General features: G+C 46.9%; 1 protein-coding gene across 6 annotated transcripts in view; it reads left to right on the forward strand.

Annotated features, from left to right (window-relative positions):
• PTPRF (protein tyrosine phosphatase receptor type F) overlaps positions 1–25,743 on the forward strand; it is a 376,749-nt gene that overhangs the window by 286,729 nt on the left and 64,277 nt on the right. For all 6 annotated transcript variants that reach the window (XM_058842176.1, XM_058842175.1, XM_058842174.1 and 3 more), the window contains 4 exons: positions 16,336–16,605; positions 19,269–19,850; positions 20,403–20,536; positions 21,523–21,667. In XM_058842176.1, coding sequence (XP_058698159.1) covers positions 16,336–16,605; positions 19,269–19,850; positions 20,403–20,536; positions 21,523–21,667 — 1,131 coding nt within the window. The remainder of the gene's footprint in view (positions 1–16,335; positions 16,606–19,268; positions 19,851–20,402; positions 20,537–21,522; positions 21,668–25,743) is intronic.

Raw genomic sequence — 25,743 nt, forward strand, 5'->3', positions numbered from 1 at the left:
TTTGATCAACGTTGTGTTTGACTCACAAAGCAAATCTGTTTTTGCTGTTTATGTGGTGCTATGTAAAATACTGAAACATGAGCAGAATGGGAATTCCTTTCTCTCTTGAGTTCCTTAACTTTTGTGTCATAGTTATCTTGATTGGGATCAAGAAGTGCTTAATCATTTCAGTATAAAGCAACCTTTGGTGGCGTAGTGTAAAACTGGTCATGCTCTGATCAGCCAGAGATGCTCAGCCATACTGAACCAATATTTAGGCCTCTGCTTTGGAATGTGTACCTTTAAAAACTGCACAGCTTTTTGGAGTTGTCCTAATCCATCTTATATGCATCAATGATTGAGCCTCTGGGTATTAATGGCTCACACTGGGAACCTGCTGGAAATTAGCCACAATTCATGTAAAGCAATTTTTCTAATGGTTATGCTATGTTGCCAATTTAAAACTGTTTTCAATGTACCAAAATAACTAGGTTTTATATTAGGATAGTCTCCTGGCAGTTTTGTTGCTCTACATTGAAGGTGTTTGAATTAGCTTGGAGAGAAGCAAGTGCTAAATTCCTTGTATACTTTCTGTTAATTTCAGCAAGAAAAAAAATGCGCTATTTTATATGAAACTTTGTAGAACCAGAGTCATTGGTCAGGAGCCCCTGGGAAATGTAGTTACAGGTTTTCCCAAGAAAAGAAAGAGCATTCTTATGCTGGTGCTTATTAAGAAGTTAGAATCAGGTTTTATTTCCATATATCAACAGACTAATAATAAAATCTCATATTCATTTCTTCCTTCCTCTGATTTAAAGAAAGAAAACACAATCTTAAGGTTGTATATGCATTGGTTAGTATGGAAAGTGGACATGAGAATGGTAAAGTCTTCTCATGCTGTGTGTTTGCTTCTAGGGGTGGCTTCTGGCATTGTTTTTGTTGCTTATTACGGGGGACTGCTTTCTTATTTTGCAGCCTAATTTGGATTATAAGAGTCTTTGGAAGACTGAAGTATCCAATTAAACATATTCAGAAGATGAAGCTATATCTATGCAGTGGAATCACTCATTTCACTCTCAGAATATATTTATGGATGATTTTAAATTCCCTGTATTCTTGCAATTTCATTTTTCAGGCAAGCTGTACTAAAACTCATCCCAGACTGACCCTTTGCTCTCTGAGAGAAAGGATTCTAGTTACCAGGTTGGCTGTTCTTGCATAGGTTTGTGTGGATATCCAGCTGTATTACTGCAGTATTTGGGATGCTTTTGCTTCCTGTGACATGCTCAGACTGTCAATGTTCTATTTTCTATAGACATGTGGCTGAAAAAGGCACAAAAGCTTCAAGCGGTAGAAAAGCCTCTTCTTAACAACTTTATGATTTCTTACTAATGAACGCTCTTTGTTTAGCAAATGAATCCCAGAGGACTGAGGAGTGTACTGGATGTTACACTTGGCTTGTGCTCAGCAAGGTTCATCTGTCCTGTGGGACTAAGCATGGGCTGTGGGCGGTCTGCACATGTGAGGGGATCCTCATTTTCACCGACAAAAGCATGTTCTTTGACATATGTTTTGCTATTAACTGTCACTTTTTTACACATAAATGTTTGGAACAAGCCTTTTTCTTGAGCATAATCTTTACAATGTGAATCTCCTAACTCATGTGATCCTGATAAAGTCCATCTGTATATTTAAGACAAGGCATCCCATAAATTATGATGATGTTATCAGATGATATTTCCTGTGTATACTAGGTCCTAGATGGTATTTTTGCTTGCAGTTTCTGATAGCAAATGTTCTACAGAAAAAAAGTCTTATTGTTACTAAATTAGTTAAAGACTTTGAAAAGTTACTCAAACTGAGAACAGTATTTTATTTATTTCATGCAAAGAAAAAAAATAGAAATGTCTTACATTCTCAGGTCTGAGATGCAGGATAGAAATCCCTGATTTTTTCTTTTTGTGATAGTTCTACAGTATTGTCATTAGTGACTTGCAGTAGGATCTTTAAAAAGTGTCTGCATGTTTACTAGAGAGAACATGAATTAATGCTAAATTAAAGTGGAAATTAAGTCTGTGGGCTGCACCACCACTGCTTGGTGGTTTTATAGTGATTGACCTCATTGTAGTCAATACCCAAGCAGTTGTCCACTTCCTCAGGAAGCATGGCTGAGTGCTGAGCAGCAGCACTAATTTCCAGTCTGTGTAGTTCTTGGGACTGCTTTGCCTGCTCTCATTTACAGCCTATTGCTTTTCTAATAGTTCAAATGTTTGTTTGTCTCTTGACTCTTGGGATTTATGTTTTTGATCGTATTCTCTCCCCTTTCCTAGCCTCCCAGGTAATCCTGTGTGAGTGGGCTCTGTTAGAAGGCACAGGCTCATTAGCATCTTTATACTTTTCATGCTAACAAAGGAAGAGACTGGGTGCTGAGAAGGAGTATCTGGGCACTGCTCAGGGCTTTCTATATCAATGGAAAAACAGGAGGAGGAAGGAGCAGGCTACACCACTGTCTTGTCTCTGTAAATCCTTTAGAGCCAGCACTTCTGCACAGATGGACTTCATTAAAAGTTAAAACATTTCCACACCAGGGATTTGTAAAGGAAAATGGATGCATTTTCCTTGGAGCTATTATTTTCATCTTACTAAGTGTGCTGGAAAGCAACCCTCATAAGCCTTCTGCTTCTGGACTGATGGGTCTATCTGGCTGCTGCTGCTGAGCTGGGATGGGGCTGGGAGCAGCACTGGGAGCTGACTGCCTCCCACTGCTCCATGGTGGCACAAAACATCCAGACCATCAGAGGAGCAAGAACAGGGTGAAAGCAAGAGCAGGGAGTGTGCCAGGGCAAGGTGGCTATTTGAACCATAGCAGGGACTTTGAAGAGAGCACTTTGGCATATTCCTATCCTGCCCTTTAACCACAAGCACTATTTGCCAGTGCTGGTGTGGATGTTATCCTTACCACCCTGAAGTAGCACTCATCCCTTTGTGGTCCATGGTTACATCTACCACAATAATACTGTAACAATGATTAGATTTGGGACTTGATGCTGCTACAGGGAGAAGGGAAGGGAATAGAAACATGGAAGATGTGATTCCTCTAATCCAGAGAGCTTACTGTCTAATTTAACAGCAGAAGTTCCAAGACGTTGATTCAGGACATTTAAGAAATTCATTTAAGAGTAGAAGGTAGATTGGACCTAGTATGGGTAAAAAAAAAAAAAAAGGTGGTATCATTTTGTCATGCTCACTGGGACTATAGTGTAATTGCACTGATTCACCTATGCTATTGGGTTTTTAGGAACACATTTCACATTTCATTTGCCTACAGCTTCAGGGACATCTGCACAAAGAGAAGAATTTTCAATCACAAGTCTTGTCCTATGAAGTGCTTGAGAAGATGGTAGCCTGTGTGGTGCACCCCACAATAAATGCACTGTCACTTTCCTCTTTCCCTGTATGAAGGGGTTTTCTACCCTTGGCTTTCTCTACACATGAAGCAGATGAGTTGGAAGACTGTACATAAAAATACACTGTGGAGTTCACTAGAAGTGTTCCCCAGTGCTGCTTACAGCAGTGAGCAATGCCATTGCTATTAGACTACTACTTACAGGAGTCCTGGCTGCATATTTGACATCAGTTGAGAAATCTGCTGCCCAGTTTTCTCTTAAGTGCTGCTTTTCAGGCCTTTGAGGCATGGCCCAGTGGGGCAAGTGCAGTAAGTTCTCTAGCCCAAAATGCTACACTTACTGTAGAGAAGGAGCAGCACAGCTACTTTAAAAAAAAAAAAAAAAAAAAAAAGGCCATTTAAAACTGAATTATCTGCTTTGTCCCCAAATTGCAAACTAGTAAATCAGACTGCAGTAAATAGAAATTGTATTACTGAGAAAATCTGTGCTTTCTTGACCTGCTTTTTGAAAGGCCAGACTAGTATTTCATTTGGCAGCAGGGAACCCTGCTTGGAGTCTGAAATTTTATTTGCCAAATTTCACCAAGGAGCCATCACCCAAAATGAAATTTGGATTGCTGTTCTGTCCCTAGCAGCAATTCTCTGGCCTCTGCAGAGTTTTACCCTTGAGAACTTGGCAGTAGCTTAGGCTCAGACACGGAGGGAGCTCACTGAAATGGCTACTTGTGGCTATATGATACTTACTGCAGCAGGGACCTTGTGTAAATAATAATAATTCTGAATGACTGACACGGGCCTGGAGCAAGAAGACTTGACGCCTTTAAAAAGAACATTTTCTGCTTATGTAATATTAAAGCAGCTAAAATAGCAACAGCAGTCAAAGCTCAAGGCTACTGCCAGGAGAAGAGCAAAAGCTGAGGACAGTGGTTGAACAGTCAGCAACCAAAACTGGAGATGTCTGAAAAAATGGCTAAATAACAAGGGAATACGTTTGTTTACAGCCCAGCTGTATATGCACACTTCTGGCAATGTGCTCCGTTAAGCCTGCCTCTCCTCAGGGTTGATGAGAGTGACAATACTTGACCAGAGAGGGGCACTGCCAGTGCTTCAGGGCCTGGCAGTGATTACAGGCAAGCAGAGACTGGGGAGACTTGTGAGGGAGATGCCTGGATGACAGGAAACACGAACCAGCAGTTGAATCAGACCGGCTGACCCTGCCTGCTGCTCTGGACAGCAGTGTGCCCCGGACCATCAGAAGAAGCAAAGGCAGGCTGCGCTGGAGGCCGCAGAGCGCAGCCCTCGGCTGAGGAGGCCGCGGGTCTGAGGGGCCACGACGCCCTGTGCACAGTCCTGGCCTCGGGATAACGCTGCGGTACAGCAGCACAGCAGGGACCAGTGACACCGCTGAAGGAAGTGCCCTCCTTTTTATGGAGTTTCAGTGCTTTTAATTTCATCTCCTCTGCCCCTGGGTGCTTGTCCACACTGAAGCTGTAGCTGTGCTGCTGAGACCCACGTCAGGGCAGCTGTAGTGTGGGCAGGTGCTGGCTGTGAGCAGGCTCACACTGGCACTGTGGCTTGTGCTGCTGTCACTGAGCATCCTCACACTGGAGCTGCCCAGCTTCAGAGCCAGAGAAACATATGGAGGCTTCTGCCAAGTTTTCTCCTCCCCAAATATTACTATGAATATTTTTGTTGTTTTTTCTCCTGGCAAGGAAGTGTCTTCACCGTCAGAGCATTCTGCTATGCTGTAATACTTGCAGTGATCATGGTTTAATAAATAATAGTTCCTTGTCCTTCAGCTAGCACATTCCATCTAAAGATTCCAATGTGCTTTATAGAACTCAACTAAATAAGCTTAACAATTTTATTCTTTGCAAAGTCCTTTGATGGTTCAAAGTGCATTGCAAGGCTCAAGTTTTATTATTTGTAAAATGACCTTTATGGAAAATAGAAGGAGAGTGACTGGTGGCTCAGTGTATGATAATGCAACACAGAAATGTACTTCAAAACCTCCTTCCCCCTCCTCCCCACCTGACCTGGACAGACATCTGTAGAACAATTAGGCTTCCATATCTGTGCCAACTAAATGTCCATTTCCTCCCCTTCAATATCCACTCGCGCAAAGGACTAAGAAATACATCTCTGGTGCTCTGAGATTTTCTGCTCATAATTAAATTCATGCACGCATGTGTGTGCACTATGAATGGGAAAGGATGGTTGGGCACCCTGAGCATCCTGTCTGTCTCTCTAGGATGGAATATACTCATCACTGTGGCATGAGAACATTGTTCATCGAATATAATGGAAGGTTGTCTTATTTTCATGTAATCTGGCGTAAAAAAGACAATCTGTCCTTTTGTTCCTCTACACCACTAAAAGCTGTAAAGGAGAAAATTTGATTTATGTGGAATCCTTGAGACACAAGATGTGCTTTTGGAGATAACCAGGAACAGGTTCAACCCCCTCTAGGTTTTTGCTAACCTCTCTGTCTTTTGGATTCCAAAGTGTCTGGGTTGGCCTTTATATTAATGCTTTGCATAGTACCAGAGGGTTTTCACACAGGACAGATGCTGGTAGTTCCCAGTAGAATTGTAAAACCAGTTGAGATAATGAACTTTCTTGATGCTTTCAGGGTAGTATTAGCTTCCCACTTTGAAAAGCTTTGGAAATATGTTCCTTTGTTTGAGCTAGCAATCTAAGCTCTTAGACCTGTGCATTCATATCCTGGCCACAGCCCCTGCCTTGTTTCAGGTAGCTAATGACCAAGACTATTCAAAAGCAGATCCCCCCATAAATCCAAATTCATTCTTTCTGCAGCAAGCTGCTGTGGTTAGAGTATTGCTGCTGCTGCACAGACAAGTACATCTGTGGCAGAGTAAAAGCCAAATTCAATTGGCACAGGAATTTCTGCCTGTAGAGCATGAGAGCCGTCTGACAGTCAGGACTGGCAGACGTGTCTGATGCAGCCACGTATCTGATACAGCCTTGCTCTTTGCTTCTTTGCTGTTTCAGCTTGGATCTCAAATGGAGCCCCATTTTTACCTTCCAGAGTTTGCTGTCCTCTGATGACTTTTCTGCTGTGACTTGACTTGCACTTAGACTGGCGTGTTCAGCTTACTGCCAGGCAGCTCAGGTTCATGAGAACACAGGAGCCTGCCTAGTGAGCCATGGTGTTCTGCACAGGGGATACTCTGGCTAACCCCAGGCTTAAATCCTCTGCCTCTGTCCCTGCATGGTGGGGAGGCAGTTGTTATTTACCATAACTGCTCAGTCATTTGTTCTGTAAAAAAAGCAGAAAAAACATTGATAAAACATGCTTTTTACCTTAGGAGTGACCTGGATAGATAACTGGAGATAAGGGACCATGTGAATGGAACCTGTAAGGAGATGAAACTTTGAATTTATCATTTATGAGGTTTATCTCAGATGAAGCAGCAGCTGTTTAAGCCTTAACTAAAGGAAGAGGAAAGAGAACTTTCTGCCCAGGTGTTCACTTTTGCTTTACAGCTGTTCTAAAATAGCCTGATTTTTATTGCATATAAGCCACTAATATAAAATGAGATTAAGAGATAATCCAGCAATTAATGACAAATAGCAGGTCCTAAACTTGTTCATGTTTGACAAACCAGAAAGTAATCTGTTTGAATTAGTGTGCTTCACATGTGTCTCCTCACCTTTCCAGCTCTAATCTGAAGTGTCAACACCTGTGGAAAGCCAGTGCTGGAGCCTACTCCTCTCTATGCCCACTGGTGCAGTGTGATCCCTGCCAGATTCCCCAAAACAAAGCTGCTGGCTATCCCCCTGCTGGAGCAGCACCCTTCACCTTGCCCCCAGGCTGGCCAAGTGGCACCACCGTGAGTCCCCTTGGCATGGCCGGGGTCCATCAGTCCCTCCCAAGGGCAGGGGTTGGCTGTGGAGACTTCAGCAGCAAGGACAGGTATTCCTGTAGCTGTTCCAGCATCATCCCTCTGTCTCACACCCTTCACCAGCTTCTTGCCCTTCAGTCTCACAGTCCCAGTGAGTGGGTGCAGTAGGCTGGTCCATGCTGGCAGCACTTGGAGTTTGTGTTGCCCTATTGCAATGTTAGTGCTGCTTTCCAGAATTGCAGCCTTCCACAAACACACCTGGTTTGCCAGAAGCACTGTCCTTCCTGAGCAAGGGCAGGAAACAAATCCTCTCTGTTGGGAAGAACTGAGCAGAAGGCAGGAGCCCCTCATTGTCTGCTGAAGCCATGCAGATGTGATATGCTCCATTAGATTAGGAAACAAAGTGCTGGCTTGGGAGCAGCAATAAAGAGGTTCCCTCCCATCATAGGGTCTCACAGGATCAAATGAGCCTTATGCTAAGATTTTGTAGACCAAGAGATAAATCCCTTTTCTAAAGCAGGACAGAGGAAATTTGGACTTAAAGCTTAGGACTGTTTGTTTTAAATATGTCTTGGTGGGGCTCCTCTCTGGGTATGGCCCTCACTTACGGGCCAGTTAACCTCTGAATTGGCTGGTTCAAGTTCCCTGGTATCACCACAATTTTTAAAAAATGTAAGTAAATGCTTTACTGTTCTCCAGCAAGCTCCATTACACTCCATAGGCCACTGTGGTAGCTGTTATTGGTAGCTTGTTGCCTTGCCTGTACTGTGTCAAGTGTTGGGTAAAATCCTGCCCTCTGATTGCTGGAAATGGCTTACTGTACTGTTGCACTGTATAATGCCACATGCTGTTCTCTAATTTGCAGTGTTTCTGCTGGAAAGCAAATTCCTTCCCCCACCTTCTCCTTCCCCCATCAAAAATGTGACTCATAAGCAGTCTTTAACTATCAAATCCATTTGTGTATTCTCTCAGCGAGGGTTCGATTACAGCTGGTATGCCACAGATCTGTAGCTGCAGTGAGGTCACTCCTGCTAGAGAAATAAGATCTCCTTTGTCTATAAGGAAAATGCAACTAACCTTCTGCTGTCTCTCCCGCAGGAACAAAAACTGGGACCTGCTCAATTCTCTGGGTGTTTTTGTCCTTCTGATTTCTTGTCCATCTCTCACTTGCAGCACAATGTATCAAATAAGGCTCTTAAAACTGAGCCCAGCTGAGACTGCGCATGTCTGTCACTTGCCTAATACCTCTCTGCTGCATTTAGCTCTTTGTTTGGAGAGGGGGAACAGCTCTTCATGGTAGAAGACTTTTCGAATCACCACTTGGAGCATTTCTTTCATACTTTATAAAATTCGGATTTACCTATACGGCCTTCCCAGTGTGTGGTCAATGAGTTTAAAGTGCCTTTGCCATCATCTCTGTAGCTGGAGTGGGTGTATGGGAGCACATGTCTGATGGCTGGAGTCCTTTGCTCTGTGTGAGTGTTCTGCCCTTGTAAACATGTCTGTGCGTCCAGCAAATGGCCCAGAGTGGGGCCGTCCCTGAAGCACCCTCCATGTGGGGATGTGTGGGATGTGCAGTCCCCTCTGCCCTGACTCCAGGGTCAGGGAGTGGGTCGGGGAGGCAGAGGGGCCAGCCCTGCTCTGGGCCAGAGCAGTGTGAGTGTGGCCTCTCTTGTCCCTGCCGTGGAGTGGTGTGTACATGGTGGGAAGTCATGGCTGACCTCTGTAGTCTTGTCTTGTCGTTTCAGTGGTGTGCAGACAGATGAAGCTTGGCCTGTTTTTACTCTCTGTGTTTTTCCTTGTCTTTTTTTATTCCCTCCTCATCTTCATCGCACTCTGCCATCAAACAAAACAAACTTTCATCTCTCAGATCAGCGAGAAGGTTGGTCCTTTTCACTTCTTATCCATCTACAGTACGCCACGTCAGATGGGACTTTTCCAGTAGGGAGAGGAGAGCCATCCCCAAAAGGGAAGGGGGCCCTGCAGACTGGCTCCTTTCCAGGCACAGCCACAGTGTGCCTGGTGAAATCTGCTTACTGTTTGCTGTGACTCTGGTGATGGCATTGATACTTTGCTGCATGCCTTTGTTGCTTGAGATTTAAAGTGCACAGATGTTTTGCATGCAAATACCAGTCAGGGCAGTTTTGTCAAAGGCAGGGTAGGAAGAAGTGCATGCTGCTCTGTGTGGAGTCCTTCTCTAACCCTTTATTTGTGCTAGGTGCAAGTGTAATACCTCTAAACTGCAGCTGCTTTCTAGCTGGAGATCAAGAACAGCCTCTGGAAGCAGAGACAAAATGATTAGTCCTCTCACAAGCTGCTAGAGAGAGTGGGTTCCTTAATTCCTCCTGAAGCTTTAAAAGTTTTGACTTGAGAGGCAAAAAGCTTACTTTTGATCTCAGCTGGAGGAGAACCCAGATTGCTGCCCTCCCTTGCCAGGAGGCAGCAGGGGCAGCTGGCTGAGATCCAGATCCCTTGTGCTGAGGCAATTTCCCTGCTCCTCAGCAGTCCCTGCACTGGGGTGGCCCATTTTCCATGCTCTGTCCATGCTCAGACAAGAGTCCTTTGCACAAGCAGGTCTGCCTCTCTTTCCTTCTCTGGGGCTGGCAGAAGAGCAGGGAGCTCTGGCAGGGGCCCCAGCCGTACCAAAGGTGGCTTAGGGAGGTCCATTGTAACATGCACAGGAGCTCGTAGCCACTCAGCAAAACCTGACTGGTGCTTTGCTCTGCTCTGTCCTGCTGCTCTCAGAGAGCCAGAGGTGAATAAAGGACAGTAGTGAAAGGCAACTCCAGCCTTTAAATTAAATCTAGCTCCAGACCTAGCTCGAAGCACTCATGATTTCATGCTGAGGAAAGCTGGTGTTTCTGGCAGAAGTCTGGGTTTAGCTTCCGGAGATGATTCCTTCACGGAACAGGTTCTGTGGGGGTCTGTCCTTCCACACATGCTGGAGGTGAGGGATGCTCACACTGCTCCCCAGGTGGCATGGGGAAGAGACCCTGACTTGTCTCCCACTAACTATCAGGCAGATGGATGAATTATGATCATCACTAGAACAAGTTTTAACAAATTGTCATAGTGGTTGTTCCAGTACACTGAGTTCGATCCCATTTCTCTCCCTGGAACATGCTCTCATTTAGATTGTACTGAGGAACGGGACCTTTGTTGTTTACCTTCTAAAAATAGATTTTGTGGAGGATAAAATTACCTCAGCCCAAGACAATGATGAAAAATGAGAACAAGGAAGAAAAGAGAAGAAATCAAACCCAAGGCCCAAAGCCTTCCAGATTTCAGTGAATTTGGAGCACTGCTGTGATGGCTGAGATGCCTCTGGAGACTAAACCTTTGACAAGGCACTTAAATGTTTTGGCCACATAGTTTAGCTGAAGAGAGGCAGCTGAGAATGGATATAAGCCAACAGGAGTGAAGAATTTCTCATTCTTTGTGTCGACCCTTCCTTCCCACTCCACCAAAAATACCTACATATACAAATATTTAATGTGAAGCCAGAAATTAGTTTCTAAATATTCCATTGGGATTTGCCATGCTTATAATTTGTTTGGCACTGATAATTACATCGTACATTTTTCCAGCTTTACTTAAAACTCTGTACTGCTAACCCATGCATTTAATTATTGCTGTGTGACTGCTACAAGGTTATTTATTAACAAGTTATTTTATCTTGATACAGTGGATCTTTTCTCTTATTCCCCTCCTTAATGTTGTGTTATTTTCATCAGAGAAATTTCTGGGAGCGAATGCAAATTGCAGAGCTCCACAATCTTGCTCTCCCTTACTTTGCTATTAGTATGTCAGTATGCTGAATGCTGATGTGTCTCCAGTGCTGCACCACTGTAATGATATATCCTCTTTTATATGTGGTTGTCAGCACAAATAATTAGACCTAAAAGTTATAGCTGAAATATAATCCAAAAATGGCAAGGCCCTGTTTTGGAAATTGTCTATAAAATGTCAGCACTCAAGGATACATTGGGAGCATAAATAGTACAGCATTGTTTGAGCACAAGATTAGACTGTAAATGCATTTTTTCTGGTTCCAATTTTTTCCTCTCCTTCTGTTGGTTCTGTCAATAGGTTGTGAGACTTCAGCAACTGCCTTTCTGTTTGAAGTCCTTTTGTAAAGTGATAGCACTGGGGAAAGATGAAAGGTGTCTGCACATGAGTAAACCATGCAGACCAATGATTGTATTTGAGGATAGCTCCCAAATTCAGTCCTTCTTGACTTGGAGGAGGTGGTTCCTGAGGAGGGCAGGAGTTTTGGCAGGTTACCAGTCTGGTGAGGGCAAGAACACACCCTGTGCACCAGGGATACTTCAGCCTGCCTGGCTCAAGTAATAAAGTTGGACAGTCTTGATCCCTTATAACAGTCTCATGCTCTCAAAGATGTGCTCCTGCATCACACACTGCTGCTCATCCCAGCTGGGAGGTTAGAGCAGAGCCCCCCGACCTTGCCTTGTCTGTGCTGGGACTGGGGTGGAGCAGCAGAACAGGCAGTTCTAGTTCTCATTCAGAGCAAAAGGGACTTCAGCTTGAATTCAGGGACTTCAGGCTGCTGTTCCCTCATGCAAAGGACAAGTGAAGGGGAGAGGATACCAAGACACTGGTGCAGGACCTGAGCAGCTGGAGTTGGCTCAGAGAGGAGCAGAGAAACGTGCAGAGCACAAGCACAGCTCTCCATCACCATGGGGCAGCAGCCAGTGAGCCTGCCATGGAATGCCCGGAAGGGGAAAGATGAGGCCCGGAATTAGATGCCAGCATGGTTCAAAGGAAACCCCAAAGCAGGAGAGGCAAGCAGAGGTGCCTGGATCTCTGCAGACCAGAGGGAGGGGTATTAGCATTGACATCTGCTAAACTGTACTGTGGCCAAGGCAGCCAGCAGGAAAATTGGGAAATCTGGTTTCCCCTTTCCTAGCAGCGCTGCATGACTTTGGAAGCCTGGGCAGTCCTCCTGGTGCTGTTGTGTTTCTAGCAGAGCCTCACTGGATGCCAGCAGTGTCTCAGCACATAAGAGGGACTAACAGCCCCAGCCTGAGAGCCCTGAGCTTAGAGCCTACAGCTTTTGCAGACAGCAGCAGGGAGGAGGGTGTCCCTGGTTCTCCAAAGGGATAACTTCACCCTCAGAGGGAACCTGAGATGTGTGGAAACAGCCACTCCCATGCTGAAAGGAGCCAGGCAATCGATTGAAGCTCTTTGCTCTCAAGGCAAGGAATGTGCATGTTAGTGCATGCTGAATTATTAACATTTCTCAACCTTTGTGGCTCTAGTGTTGCTTGCTCCCCTCCCTCCCCCCAGCAGTCCCCCCTGTGAGTGGAAAACCAGACTCCACATTGTCTTTTCTCCTGGTCCTGTGAGATCCAGGGCATAGGCTCAGGTTGCACTGCACTCACTGCTCCAAGTTTCACTTCACTTCCTAAGGAATGCTCTCAATGGGGAGATATGCAGAATTGTGGACTAGCACAGAGCCCTTATGATGTCTGTTCTCAGGATGAATTATAATGAATCTCATTTTTGACAGTCTGCAGGTTTAACTAAACCCCTGAATTATAGTATTGTCCACTGAAATAATTTTAATATTCACAGCAGTTTTCCCTGTGCTGTTCTTGCAAAACCTCCAAACCACCTTTTTCTGATCCTTATCCAAAAAGAGGATTAAAAAATTATTGCAAATTCTAGTCAAGAAAATTGTAATTAAAAGGGAAATTTCATTGCTGCAAAAATGAACAAAACAAAATTTTCTGGAGCACTTAAGGTAGCATCATGGACTGTGCTAACCCATGTGATTTGACTTGTAAATTGGATAGAAATTCTAAGAATGCTGCTTTTTGAGGAGTTACACTGATTTAAATTATTACCAGACTCTTATGCTAGAAAGCAAGCAACTTAAATTGCTGGCTTGAGCCTGAGGAATGTGTTGATGGTGCTCTGCAAGCTGCTGTGAGAGCTGTGCCAGCTCTTGCTAATGCTAACTGACAGCATCTCCCCTTCTCCCTCCATACTGACTGGGACAAGAAGCTGCCAATTATCCCCCAAGAGGATGGGAGGCTGATGGAGCCTCCTTCCCTTGCACATGCTCCTGACAGAGCGTTGTCTGGGCCAGATCTCTTACCGAAGGCACTGCCCTGACCTCCTCCCACCTCCCATGTAGAGAGCTGACCCTACACAGGGCATCCATTTTTAGCAGCTGGGTGCCTTGGGCACTGCTGCTCTCTGGTGTGGAGCAGCGAGCCCATTTCGGCAGCTCTGCCGGTGTGCAAATGAGGGGAAGACAGCTCGGCCTTTCTGGGTTGCAGAAATGCACCACAGAAGCCTGTTTAGCCACGCATCTGTTGCCAGGCTGGAGAGCTGAGGCTCCACATGACTTCTGGCATCCACAGGCTGCGGAGTGTGGGAGGCACAGCCTGTGTCAAGGCTGGTGAGGGGTCTCGTACTGTTTGATCCACAGGAGAGTTGTCCTTGATCCACAGGAGGGTTTTCCTTGCCGTTGATCCCTTTTCTAGGCACAGGAACACACCAACCACCTCTGCTGCTCCCATGTGTGTGGCACAGGGGAGAGTGACTTCCCATCACCCTGCAGAGTGCTGCTTCAGGACCCCCAGCTTCAGGGAAGTGCTTGTCCCCTCCCTGCAGGGGAGCAGGTGATGGTCAGCTGCTGACATCCCTCGGGAGAGACAGCACAGCCCCCACAGGTCCTGCCTCTGCAGGACACCTCAAGGTGGGCACGGCACCAATGGGATTCACACAGCCCCAGGAGCACTCTGAAAGCAGGTGCTTGATGTGGGAACACAGTCTGGGATACACGAGAGTCTGTGGCAGGCTGTGCTGCCTCTGGTCTCACAGGGCTGGAAATGAAAATCCGTTTGTGCATGTTGGGCTCTAACCTTTCTGCATGGCCTTGTGTCCTCCAGTGTCTTGTCTTCCCAGGTATGTGAGTACTTGTGCACCTTCCCTCTCTCTGTCCTGCCCTTCCACACTGTGTGTGTGACTCCATAGTCCTCCGGTGCCTGCCAGCCTGTTTGCCTTGTGCATGTGTGTGTGAGTGCTCTGTGCACATTTATGGCATTATCCTCAAAGTTTGCTTTTTTTTTCTGTTCTAATACAGCTTGGGTGGGTGGGTTTGGTCCTTTGATGGGGACAGAATTTGAACAGCTTCTACCTGGAATAATTCAACGCCATGTTCATTGGAAAATAAGCCTGACTCTTAATGAATGGTGCTGGGATGCTTTGGTTGGAGATACATGCATTCATGTTAAACCATTGCCATGTCCATCAGGTTAAGTCTGTATTCTCATGACTGCATAGCATTTGAGTACACTTTCTGAGTTCTGTTTCATTTGGGGAGCACTGCCCCATTGGTCAGGTAACACTTCACTGGTGATTGCTCATGTAGGTATTGATTTGAGATTTAATAATTGATTAAAAGAAGCATCCAGCAAGACTTCGGATTTATATAGTCAAAAAAAAAAAGGGGGGGGGGGGGGGCAAAGGAAGTTATCCTTAAATTATCCTTACCCTGGCTGGTAAGGAGCTAATGAGCCCTGTTTTTGTCACTGAGACGATGTGTAGTACACACACCATGTTGACAGTATTGTCTAATTTATCACAAAGTCTTAGCTCTGTTGTACATGCAGGTGTGGGGGCTTCTGTGTTCAGTATATTTCTGCAATTCTGACGGTTTGGGGATGAATCATCAAAGAGAGCACTAGTGAAATTTGATTTGGGTAGAGGCAGCTTGGCAAGGGGAGCTGACACCTCTGCAGCTCACGGGGCTGTCAGCAGCTTTACTGCGGAGGTGCCGCAGTGGCAGGAGCCAGGCCAGCAGAGCTGTGAGTCCCCAGGCCCCATCGCCCGTGGGGCTGGCTGTGCTCATCGTGAGCTGGCCCTGCTCAAGCTCCTGCCCCATTCCCACCTGCCCCCAGCACTGTGGCAGTCGCTGCCCCACCAGCCCAGTGCACTGATGGAGGAGCATAATTGGCAGGGAGAGGCTCCTCGGAGCTGGTCAGTCGTGACCCCAGCCACTGCTCGAGGGCTGCCTTTCCAGTGGAGGAGGCCGGAGCAGAGCAGAGCTGCTGGGCAAGACATATTCAAGCAGTTTCCCTTTTTAACTACAGACTTAAAATGAGCTTGCCCAGAGGAGACAAAGATTTACTGAGCACAGTTGTTTCTCTACCCTTGCTTAAATAGGCCCATAACACTAACCCTGAAGAAGGGACCTCATTCCTCAGTGTCATTTTCCTGACGGGAATGCATATGGCAGGCAGCTTTAGAGCTTTATTGTAGCTGAGAGTTGCTTACAAATAAGTCTTGAATGAAATACCCAGCAAGGGATTGATATGAAGAGAAGCTGTGCAATGCAATAAGGAGGAATACATCTCCCAAAGAGCTGCCATGAAGGTGGGAAAGGTTCTGCCAGCCCAGCTCTCTTCTGTCAAAATGGATATGATCTCACATCTGTCAGGATTAGTTCTCTCCTGCCCAGCAAGGTGATCTCTTCAGGCCCTGACAATGTCATGCAGCTCGAGTGACTATTTTTTCTGAGCCAAGGTAGAACCTGAGTTACATTTTGAAAGGAATTATATTTTATTTAGCAGCACACGTGTGCTAATTCAAAAAGAAACCCTTCTGCTGCCCCTGCCCAAACCCTTTGAGGTTTAGGGAATGGGCTGCTTTGCTCCAGAGCTAATAAATGGAGCAGGTGATTCCGTTTTGCAGAGCTTCAGCGGGCCCTGTGCTAAGCGTGTGACTGGCATTTGTGCATGCTCTCTAATTAGAAGGATGTAATTTAAATGAAGGAATGTTTCATGTTAGTAATATGATTTCAAAAGGCTATGTTTGGAGGGAATGGATTGAGCCATCTCTTAATGAGTTCTGCTAATAAGATGCCAGTGGCTAAGGAAGGAGAGCAAAGTGTGTGCAATTTGGCAAAGTAGTGAACAGCTTTTGCACTTCATTTTATCTGTCCTGAGGGATAGACAGGCAAAAATGTTGACTGCCCCTCACATACCCCCAGAGTGTAACTGAGTACTCTGTGCTGGTTCTGTGACCCTACTAGCTGTCTCCTCCTTGTTTCAGTGCGGCGTGTTGCTCCTCGATTCTCTATCCCTCCGAGCAACCACGAGGTGATGCCTGGGGGGAGCGTGAACCTCACGTGTGTGGCAGTAGGTGCTCCAATGCCCTACGTGAAGTGGATGGCTGGTGTGGAGGAACTGACCAAAGAAGATGAGATGCCCGTCGGTAGGAATGTCCTGGAGCTGAATAACATCATGCAGTCTGCCAACTACACCTGTGTGGCCATCTCTTCCCTCGGCATGATCGAAGCCACAGCCCAGATCACTGTCAAAGGTAAGGAACTATGTGACTTTTCCAGCTTGCAAGGGAGGTTCCCAAATGCACAACTTTGGTTTTTCCTATTCACTGTATGATGATATTGACCTCTGAAGGTCATTTTCTCTCTCCCTGCAAGTGGCATGGTAGACAATCTTGTGCCAGGCCAGGTCCTTGTTATACCATGAGAGAACCTCAGTGAGACTGTGTTTGTGTCAGCAATGTCTGGCTTGCTCTGTGCATCAGCAGGATCAGCTCAGCACAGTGGTGGGCCATGGGCCTGTCTTGGGGCAGGGTCTGTGGATGTCTGCAGTCAGAGAGCTGTTTGTACAGATGTCCTCTTTCAGTAAGGGTGGGACAAGAAGGTTAATCCCAGCAATGTGAAGTGTCCATGAGCCTCAAAATGAGCATCCTCCTTCTCTGCAGGGTGGAGCTATATGTCTTCATTTTAAATTTGTTACATAATCCTCTGTGTCTTCCCTTACTGCTCTGCCTCTCTCTTTCTCTTGTGTTGCTGTCCTTCAGCTGTACTTTCTGCTGACATTTCACAAGTAGCTTTGCCCCAAAGAGGATATTGTTGCAGATTGCTGACCATAGGGTAGCCCACCCCCTAAAAGGAGGCTGAAGGTGTCCTGCCTTTCCCATCTGGGGCCTATCAGAGCCACATTATCCCTTTCCTTCTCTGCTTGCAGTTGATTTGTAGCTCAGATTACCACAGATACGTCATCTTTTGAGTCTGTCAATTCTTGCAGACCCTTCCTGCGCTAAGGCCACCTTTAACATAGAGTTCCTGCTTGAACAAATCAGAGAATTGAGTGTTAGCCCTCTCTGACCTGGAGATTACAGCAAATTCTCTTGGCTAGTCAGAGGATGCTTTTAACCTTAGCTGCACCTAGCTCCCTTTACCCACAACACCTGCTTGTCAGTGCCTTTTCCAGCCTTGCTTTTCAAACAGAGCACAGTGGTTCCCTTGCTACAGTAGATACACAAGAGCGTACAGAAAAAAGGGCCATGATGGGATGGTGGTTTGGTCTTGGAGGGAAGAGGTGGGAACTGCACCATTGCACTGATGGTTCACAGCATTTACCTCTTCATAGCTGGAATGCCTTTGCCTCACTTCCTCACTGGCTGATGTGATGCCTCAGGACAGGGAGCAATCTGCTCAGCTCCTTTATCCCTTCACCTTCCTCCTTGTGTCCTCATCTGCTTTTTCTGCACCTTTACTCTGGATATTTTACTGCCTCTGTCCCAAACTCCTTCACCCAGTGTTGCTTCTCCTTGCTGGCAAGCAGACCGTTTTCAGTGCAGACAGGAGAAGCAAGATTACCCACAACTGATTGCACTTAAGTGCGTTGGAAGTTCCAGACCTGTCCTTGCTCACATGGAGGCTGCACACCCAACAGCTGTCAAGAGTCAAACCTGCAGCTCTTCAAAAGTAAAGGAATTTCATCTGTCCTTGAAAGTCTGTGGAAGGCCCTAGGTCTCTAGGTTTCTAAGTCCCTAGGATGCTGTAGGAAATATGTTTCTTCAGGCCATAACATTGTGCAGGTTGGGTTTGTCCTCCATGGGTACTGGTGGGATGTCTGGCTGTGGGTTGTGTGCCATCTCCTCCTATGCCAGTTCAGCCCCTGATGATCTTCTCATTATTCATGTTGCAGGAGCACTGGAGAAAGCATTCTCTCTGGTACTTACAGCAGGCATGCCCTGTGCTAAGGAGCTTGCCTTCCTCAGCTGAAATTGAGGAACACGTGGAAACTAGAAGCCTGATGGCTTTGCCAAAGAGTGAAATTCTTGAGGATTTTAATTTGGATTGAGCATTTTCCCTAGTTCCTTGTCAAGCACAGCTGCATTACAAGTCACTAATGACTTTAGAGTGGTTTGTAGGTGGTTTAAACTTACTGTAGACTTTAATTCAGTCATTGTACTAAAGTATTTGTGTACTCTGCAAATCTCTCTCACACACACTCATTCTTTTTCTTTGTTCTTGTGGTAAAATGGCAAATCTGGAAATATTTGCTTGCAGTAGTTGTGTTCTCATTGACACTTCAGAGATGCTATTGTCAGAGTTCTTGTGTAACAGTTTATTGTCTGGTCGCAGTTTGACACACCACCCAGTGAAACAGTGGATATGAAAGTTGGTCATTTCTCTGGCTGTATCTCTCCTGCATGCACTGTAATACTTACAAAGCATTGCCCCATCAACCCTTCTAACAGCATTGTCCATGAACTCCCTATGGCCTAAGATACTGCCTCTCTGGAAGCAAGAGCATTACTACAGATTGCTTTGGTGCTCTGGTTGCTTTACTGTATCCCTTTGTAAATCAGCTGTGCACCTGGCTTCTGGGGCCAGCCCAGCCCAGCAAGCACCTTCCCACTGCGGGGTGAACCTCCATGACAGAAACATTCTTGCATCCCCTTCGAATTACTTTTATTTAGCCTGCTGCTGGTAAGTGCGTCAAGCACATCTAATAACATGATTGCTCTGTTTATCCTTCCATTAAGAACCACTTCAAGCAATATATGGTAATATAAAAATGCATGTTATAGAGTATGAAATGATTTCTGCCTTTTAAAGAAGAATGTTAATGGGAGGTGGCAGCTCCGTTTTTATCCCTGTGCACATTGCAAGGTTTGAGCTGACTGAATTATTTAAATCACACCTCTCTGCCTTCCAATTGCAGCACTGCCAAAACCTCCAACAGAGCCATTAGTGACTGAAACGACAGCTACCAGTGTGACCCTCACCTGGGATTCAGGCAACTCTGACCCCATTTCATATTACGTCATCCAGTACAAACCCAAATCCCTGGAGGGCCAGTTCCAGGAGGTGGATGGTGTGGCAACCACCCGCTACAGCATAGGTGGGCTCAGCCCCTTCTCAGAGTATGAGTTCCGGGTCATCGCAGTCAACAACATCGGCAGGGGTCCCCCCAGTGAATTGGTCGAGGCCCGGACAGGAGAGCAAGCTCCTTCAAGTCCACCTCTCAAAGTCCAGGCACGGATGCTGAGCGCCAGCACCATGCTGGTCCAGTGGGAGCAGCCGGAGGAGCCCAATGGACAGATCCGAGGGTACCGCGTGTACTACACCACCGACCCGCACCTGCCTCTGAGCATGTGGCAGAAACACAACACTGACGACAGCCACCTCACCACCGTGGGCAGCCTCATCACAGGCACCACCTACAGCATCCGTGTCCTGGCCTTCACTTCCGTGGGCGACGGGCCCCCCTCGGACATCATCCAGGTCAAAACACAGCAGGGGGGTACGTATGGAGGGAGGCTCCAGGCCATCCCTGGAGCTGTGGTGTGCAGCTCAGCTGAGTGTCTGATGTGCACTAGGCACCACAACTGCACTTGGTGCTCAAATGATTGCATGTCAGAGGGTGGGAGGGTATTCCCACCCTACAGCCTTCAGATTTAAACTGTCAGATTGTCCTGGGAGTTGGTATCAATCTCTGTACAACTAACAGCCCTCAGTTCTGTCTGACACACAGTGGCTAAAAACGTGACACAAAGTCCTGGACTTGGATGTCAGCATCTGTGTAACTGCTGGATCCTTCTGGGGTCTGAGTACACATGTGGAAGGAAGGATCTGGGATGCAGCCAGGGTCTGGAAGTGAGCACAATCCCCATAATCATCCACCTGAGTGACAGAGGTGCTTGCTTGTGGCCCAAGATGTTGTAAGAGCACGGTACAGGGGAGAAGGGATGTTCTGGCAGAAATGAAAGGATCCTCACAAAGTGAAACGCTGACTTTGCTAAATCATGCAACTCTTCTCACCTCTTCTGGCACTAACCATGTGTTTGTTCCCCAGTTCCTGCCCAGCCAGCTGACTTCCAGGCAGAAGCAGAGTCTGATACCCGCATCCTGCTGACATGGCTGCCCGCCTCTCAGGAACGCATTACTAAATACGAGCTGCTGTACTGGGAAGGGGAGGATGGCACTCAGGTGAGGATCCTGCCTCGCAGCTCTTAGGGCTGAACACAGCAATTTATCAGCTTGGGAAGGGTGTCTGCTTGAGCCAGGGTGGTAACAGAACTGTTTCTTTGTCTTTCTTCTGCCTCAGTGGTGTGCAATAGGAACATAGCATTCTGGTTTCTGTGTAAGTGACTTCAACAGTGCTTGTTGATGCCAGCAAAGTAGCTGCTGACTGGTTTGGGGCTGGAAAGGCTCAGAATGCCATGACAGCATCCTTGAGGTTGAGGCAGGCTTACTGCTGGTGCCTGTAAACAGTAGCACTTTCAGGCAGGTCTGAAGTGGCCTCCCACATGTGTCTTTGGCCCCTGGACTGGTTAGATGTAAAAAGCAGATTAAAGGTGGCCTAGAGAGAGCCCTTCTACATTTAATGCAGGTCCCTAAAGGAAGTCCAGTTCAAAATATATCAAAGGTAGTGCTGGCTTCAAGACAGCATAGCAGGAATTGTGCCGAGACAGCATCACAGTGTCCCATGGTCCTCTCCCTCTCCTCTTACTAAAGTGGCACGAGAGCTGCCAAAAATAAGTGCCCTTCAGGTGATGTGTCAACAAAACAAGCTCTTTTCCAGCAGTGTTTTGGTGCATTAGAGATCCCAACTGTTACAGGACGAGGGCTTTGCTCTGTTTCACAGGCAATACACTGTTGGGAGAAAACAACTTGTGTGTCCTGTGTCCCTTATCTGAATTTCTATAGCTGGACCCAGCATTCCCACAAAGCTCTCAGGCCAGTGAGTGCAGTCTAGGCACCAGACAGTGTAACCTGGCTGTGGCAGAGGTCTGTTTCTCTGCAGGGTCCTGCTATGTCTGTCACCCAGGAAGCTCCATGCTTTGGAGTCCTGCAGGACTGCAAGGACGTTTGGCAGCGTGGCTGTGACTTTTTGTGGGCCTGGAGTGGCTGCCCACCAACTTTTCTGTGTCCTCCAACTACACCAAATAATCTGTTTCCCCTTTTTTTGGCAGCAAAAGGTGGAGTTTGACCCAACCTCCTCATATGCTGTGGAAGGTCTCAAACCAGACACATTGTATAAGTTCCGTCTGGGTGCCCGCTCGGAGCTGGGAGTGGGAGTTTACACCCCCACGGTGGAAGCCAGAACTGCCCAATCCAGTAAGTGCCTGGCATTCAACACTGCTGGAGACAAAGCAAAAGCAGTCCAGTTTTCATCTCCTGGGCACAGCAAAGCCCAGTGCCTCTGCCCTTGTGGGTTTGCAAGGCATGAAGTTTACTGAAAGAAGTCATTGGGGAAAGTCAGCTGGGGTTTGCATCAGGGCTCTTTGGCAGAGTGGGTACACCCAAGGGGTAAGTTGTTTCTTCGTGTCCCTTTGATCATACTGTCTTTCCCTAAGGGTGAATTCCTGAAAACTGATGGAGGAGTAAAACAGGCTGTGAAATTGCTTTGGAGAGATTGATATGAGTGGGTTTGTGCATCTCTATGAATTTACTCCCATGCAGACAAGCTGTCTGGACAGGCAGCATATGGGTATTTGGCTCTAAATGTGACTGTCTCCAAACCATTGGATTTTCATCCCTTCACTCCCCATTCCAGCTGCCTTGCTTACACAGGAGTCCATCCCTGGTCCATACAGTTGATTGCAAGGTGAGGCATCCTGTGAGGCCAGGTGTGTCTGTGCGTGTCAGGCAGCTGGAGGAGTCATTTTGGAAAAGAGGGTTTGCCAGGGTTGTGTGAGAAGTGAGACTGCTGCTTCTGGGACTGCAGTGCTAGGGGAAACAAGCTGCAGTTGAGTTAATAGAGAGGCTCAATAATGAGGTGACCCAGGCAAGATCACTTTCATCCTGGCTCTGCCCTGTGTGATCACAGAGCGGGAGTTTGCATTGCTCTGATTGGCAGCTCAAAGTGCTGCGCGTAAGCAGATTAGGGCTATCAAAGGGCCCTGCGATAAGCTCGTTTTCACTAACGATTTTTGGGCTTGCCATTATGCAAAGAGCATTAAAAGGGGGGAAAAAAGACATTTCCGTTAGCACCGTCTGTCTGGGATTTACTCGCTGTGTGGAGTGAGCAGTTGGCACAGGCAGCCAGCCTTCCCTGCAGGGAGGGCAGCAGCATGCACAGCAACCAGGAGTGTGAGATGGCCATTAGAAAGGGAGCTCTGGCAGGGAAGAGCAGCTCTGCTCACTTTTAGAATGACCTTCTCTTTGAGGAAAACTCAGCTTCATTAATATACCAGTCCCAGGCATTCCTCCACCTTGTTAAGTGAGCTAATGATGTGTTAGAGCTGCACAATAGACAGGTATGAAAATGGAGAAAGGTTCAGATCATGCAGTTATAAATATTTGAACATTGAGAACAAATTCTGAATATGGGGATTTGTATACCTGTTTTAGATAGCTTTTGTATTGATAGGCAAAGGTTGAAGTAATTCTCCTGCCATGTAAATTAATTCCATCAGTGGATGCTCTTATCCTTGAACACACTTAATCAGAGACAGCTCCATGCATAAATGAGTCCTTCAGAGTCTCACAACAGTCCAAATAAGAGAAACGTTTGCTTCATGGATTCATCAAGGCAGACATTTTATCGTGACCTACTCTACCTGTTGTCTGCTCCCAAGGCATCTCACACCACCCTGGTTTTAAGGCTGTCACTTCACTGGGCAGTGGTGCAGTCGCTGACTGGTTCTGGCATCTGTTTAGTCAGAGAAATGTGCATAGGCTGGAAGAGTTTTGGCATTTAGCCGCAGGATTACCTTGGTTTGACCAGTGAAGCCTTCCTCACACAGAAGGACCTAAGAATTCTTAGATTGATTCAAGAAGTGACCTGGGTCTTGGTTTACAGGCTCCTACTTGAAAAGATAGCAGATGGCACCCTGTTCTGTGACTATTGGCAGGTACTGCTGAGGTACTGTCTGAACCATCCCAGTGCAGTGTGGAGCCTTGAGTACTGGGGGGCTCAAAATCACGTAGGTCCTTCAAGAAGCTGTGCTTTACCTTGGCAGAAGTTGTGTGTACAGTGCACAACTTCCAGGCAGAAATCCTTTGTTCTTTACTTAGCAACACCTTCTATTAGATGGTTGGATTGGTCCCCTTTGGCCTTAGAATTTACTAATCTAAACACAACAGCTCCTCCTTCCTGCACTTTTCCATCTGGTTACTCTGAAAAAGGCTGTTAGATCATGGAGCTTGACATGTTCAGGTGGGACACAAACTGCAGGAGCAGTCAGATTCTTGCTTTCCAAAAAGCCTCCCTTCAGTCTCTATTCCTGTCCCTGACAAACCAGTCATGGGGAAGGTAGGAGGCCCATGATCACTAATGATTCACTAATGGGCTGGAGAAGGATGCTGGTCTTGCTTTTCTTGTGGCACCCCTGCTCACAAGTAGGAGGGATGCTTGTGTGGGAAGGCCAGAGGGAGGCAATGCCCTTTTGAACCCTTCAGCAGCACAGTTGAGACCTCATCTCCTGAGGAGGCAGCTGCTTTCTAGGCTGTCTTTCCTGCTAAGCTGCTCACTTAGTTGCTGGGCACCCTGCAAAAAGTACAAGCAGTGCGGCTTTGAGGGCCTGAGGAGCACTGGGGAGTTTTCCAGGAGTCTGCAGTGCCTCAGGCAAGCGGAATGATGCAAGAGAGAAACATCAGCTCTGTGCCCATTAGGCCTTGGCATTAAAATGCTGTTCTCCCTTGAAATACTAAGGTGGGTCCTAAGTCTGCCTATTCCCTAGCCTAAGGAGCAGGTGGGTTGGATGGGTGCACAGAGTTGCTGTGGGCTGTCGGGGGAGGCTGTCGTGAGTAGCCTGGAGGCAGCAGAGGTTTGCACAGTGTGCGTGTGTGGGTACATCTGCATGTGTGGGTGCATGCTGGCCACCCAGTCTGCTCTTTGCTGGCCCCAGGAGGGACACTTCAACTCCTTGTGCATTTTAAGTTGATCCTGCTCATATTATCAAGTTTTATTTTGTTTTCTTTAAGTGTTGATCTGAGTTTTTGCCTTGTACATCATATGTGTGACTCTTACCCAGTCAACAGCCAACTTTTGACTTGCCCACACTGTCATCCAAAACTGCCTTTGGAGAATGAGCTCTTTGCTTCATGCCAAGGGAAACTGTGGAGGTTCTGTCAAAGCACATCTCTTCTGTGAGGGGTGTCTGCAGTGGCAAAGGAAAGGTTTGCCAAGCCCCTTGAGTCTCACCTGTCCTGTCTGAAGGATGCCACCAGGCACTTTGTCTGCATTATGCCCTCCATTGTAGGTGTTGCTTTGGTGCTGTATCTTCCTACTCTCCTCCCTGCCACTTCTCTGCTGATTAACCAAAAGAGTGTGAGGATTCACTTTTTTTACCCCTGCTCCCTTTTCACTATACCAGATGGCAGGGCTGATCCTGTGCTGTTTGCTTCCACGCATTGCTTTGACTTCTTTTTCCCCCAGTGTAGCTCCCATAGCAGCAGTCTGACTGCTCAGGCATCTTCTCTTCCAGCTCCATCACTACTCTCTTCCATCTTTCATCTCTCCAGGCATCTGAGCCCAACCATCAGGAATGTTCCCTGCTCTCTGAGCACAGGAGTGGGCATTAAAAGTTACATGCAGTCTGCAACTGTTTCTGCAAGCAAGTGGGCCTTGTTCCCAGCAAGCAGAGGTCACCGTGGCATTGGGATGTCCTCCTGCCCTCTGCTTTCCCAGATCTTCTGACACTGCCAACCTGCGCCCAGCAAAGCTAAGGCACCATTGCTGAGTGCTTGAACTACCTGAGGTCCTTGCTTCCGTGTAGAGTGATGTAGGTTGTGTTCACCTTGGTGTAGGCAGTGAGCAGGGTAGTTCCTGTGCCCCTGCAAGGTTGGCTCTGCTGCCTTGGTGGCTGCAAGGACTGAAGCATGGGGGAGGGCAGCAGTCTTTTTTCAGGCATGTCTGTGTTTCTGGGTGCAGTGAAGAGTGGAAGCTGCCTTTCACCTGCCATGCCATGGCAAAGCAAGATACTTTGTACTCCATTATTGTGTGGCCACACAGCTTTCTAATCTTGGAGCAACAGGGTGCATTTTTTTTAGTTTTGATGCCCTGCCCCCTCTGCTTAGGGCTGCTTCCTTCTGGATGAGCACCCAGGGATGGAGCCATGTCCCTTGTTCCTTCCCTGACTATGGGGGCTCCTTTCCTTCTCCAGACTTCCACTCTTGCCTTCTGTGCAGGCGTGCTGTCTGCAGCATCCCAGGGCAGTGAGGCCAAATGACAGGGGGCTGATGCTGCC

Source organism: Poecile atricapillus, chromosome 7 (genome assembly GCF_030490865.1).
Source record: "Poecile atricapillus isolate bPoeAtr1 chromosome 7, bPoeAtr1.hap1, whole genome shotgun sequence".
Classification (NCBI taxonomy): Eukaryota; Metazoa; Chordata; class Aves; order Passeriformes; family Paridae; genus Poecile; species Poecile atricapillus.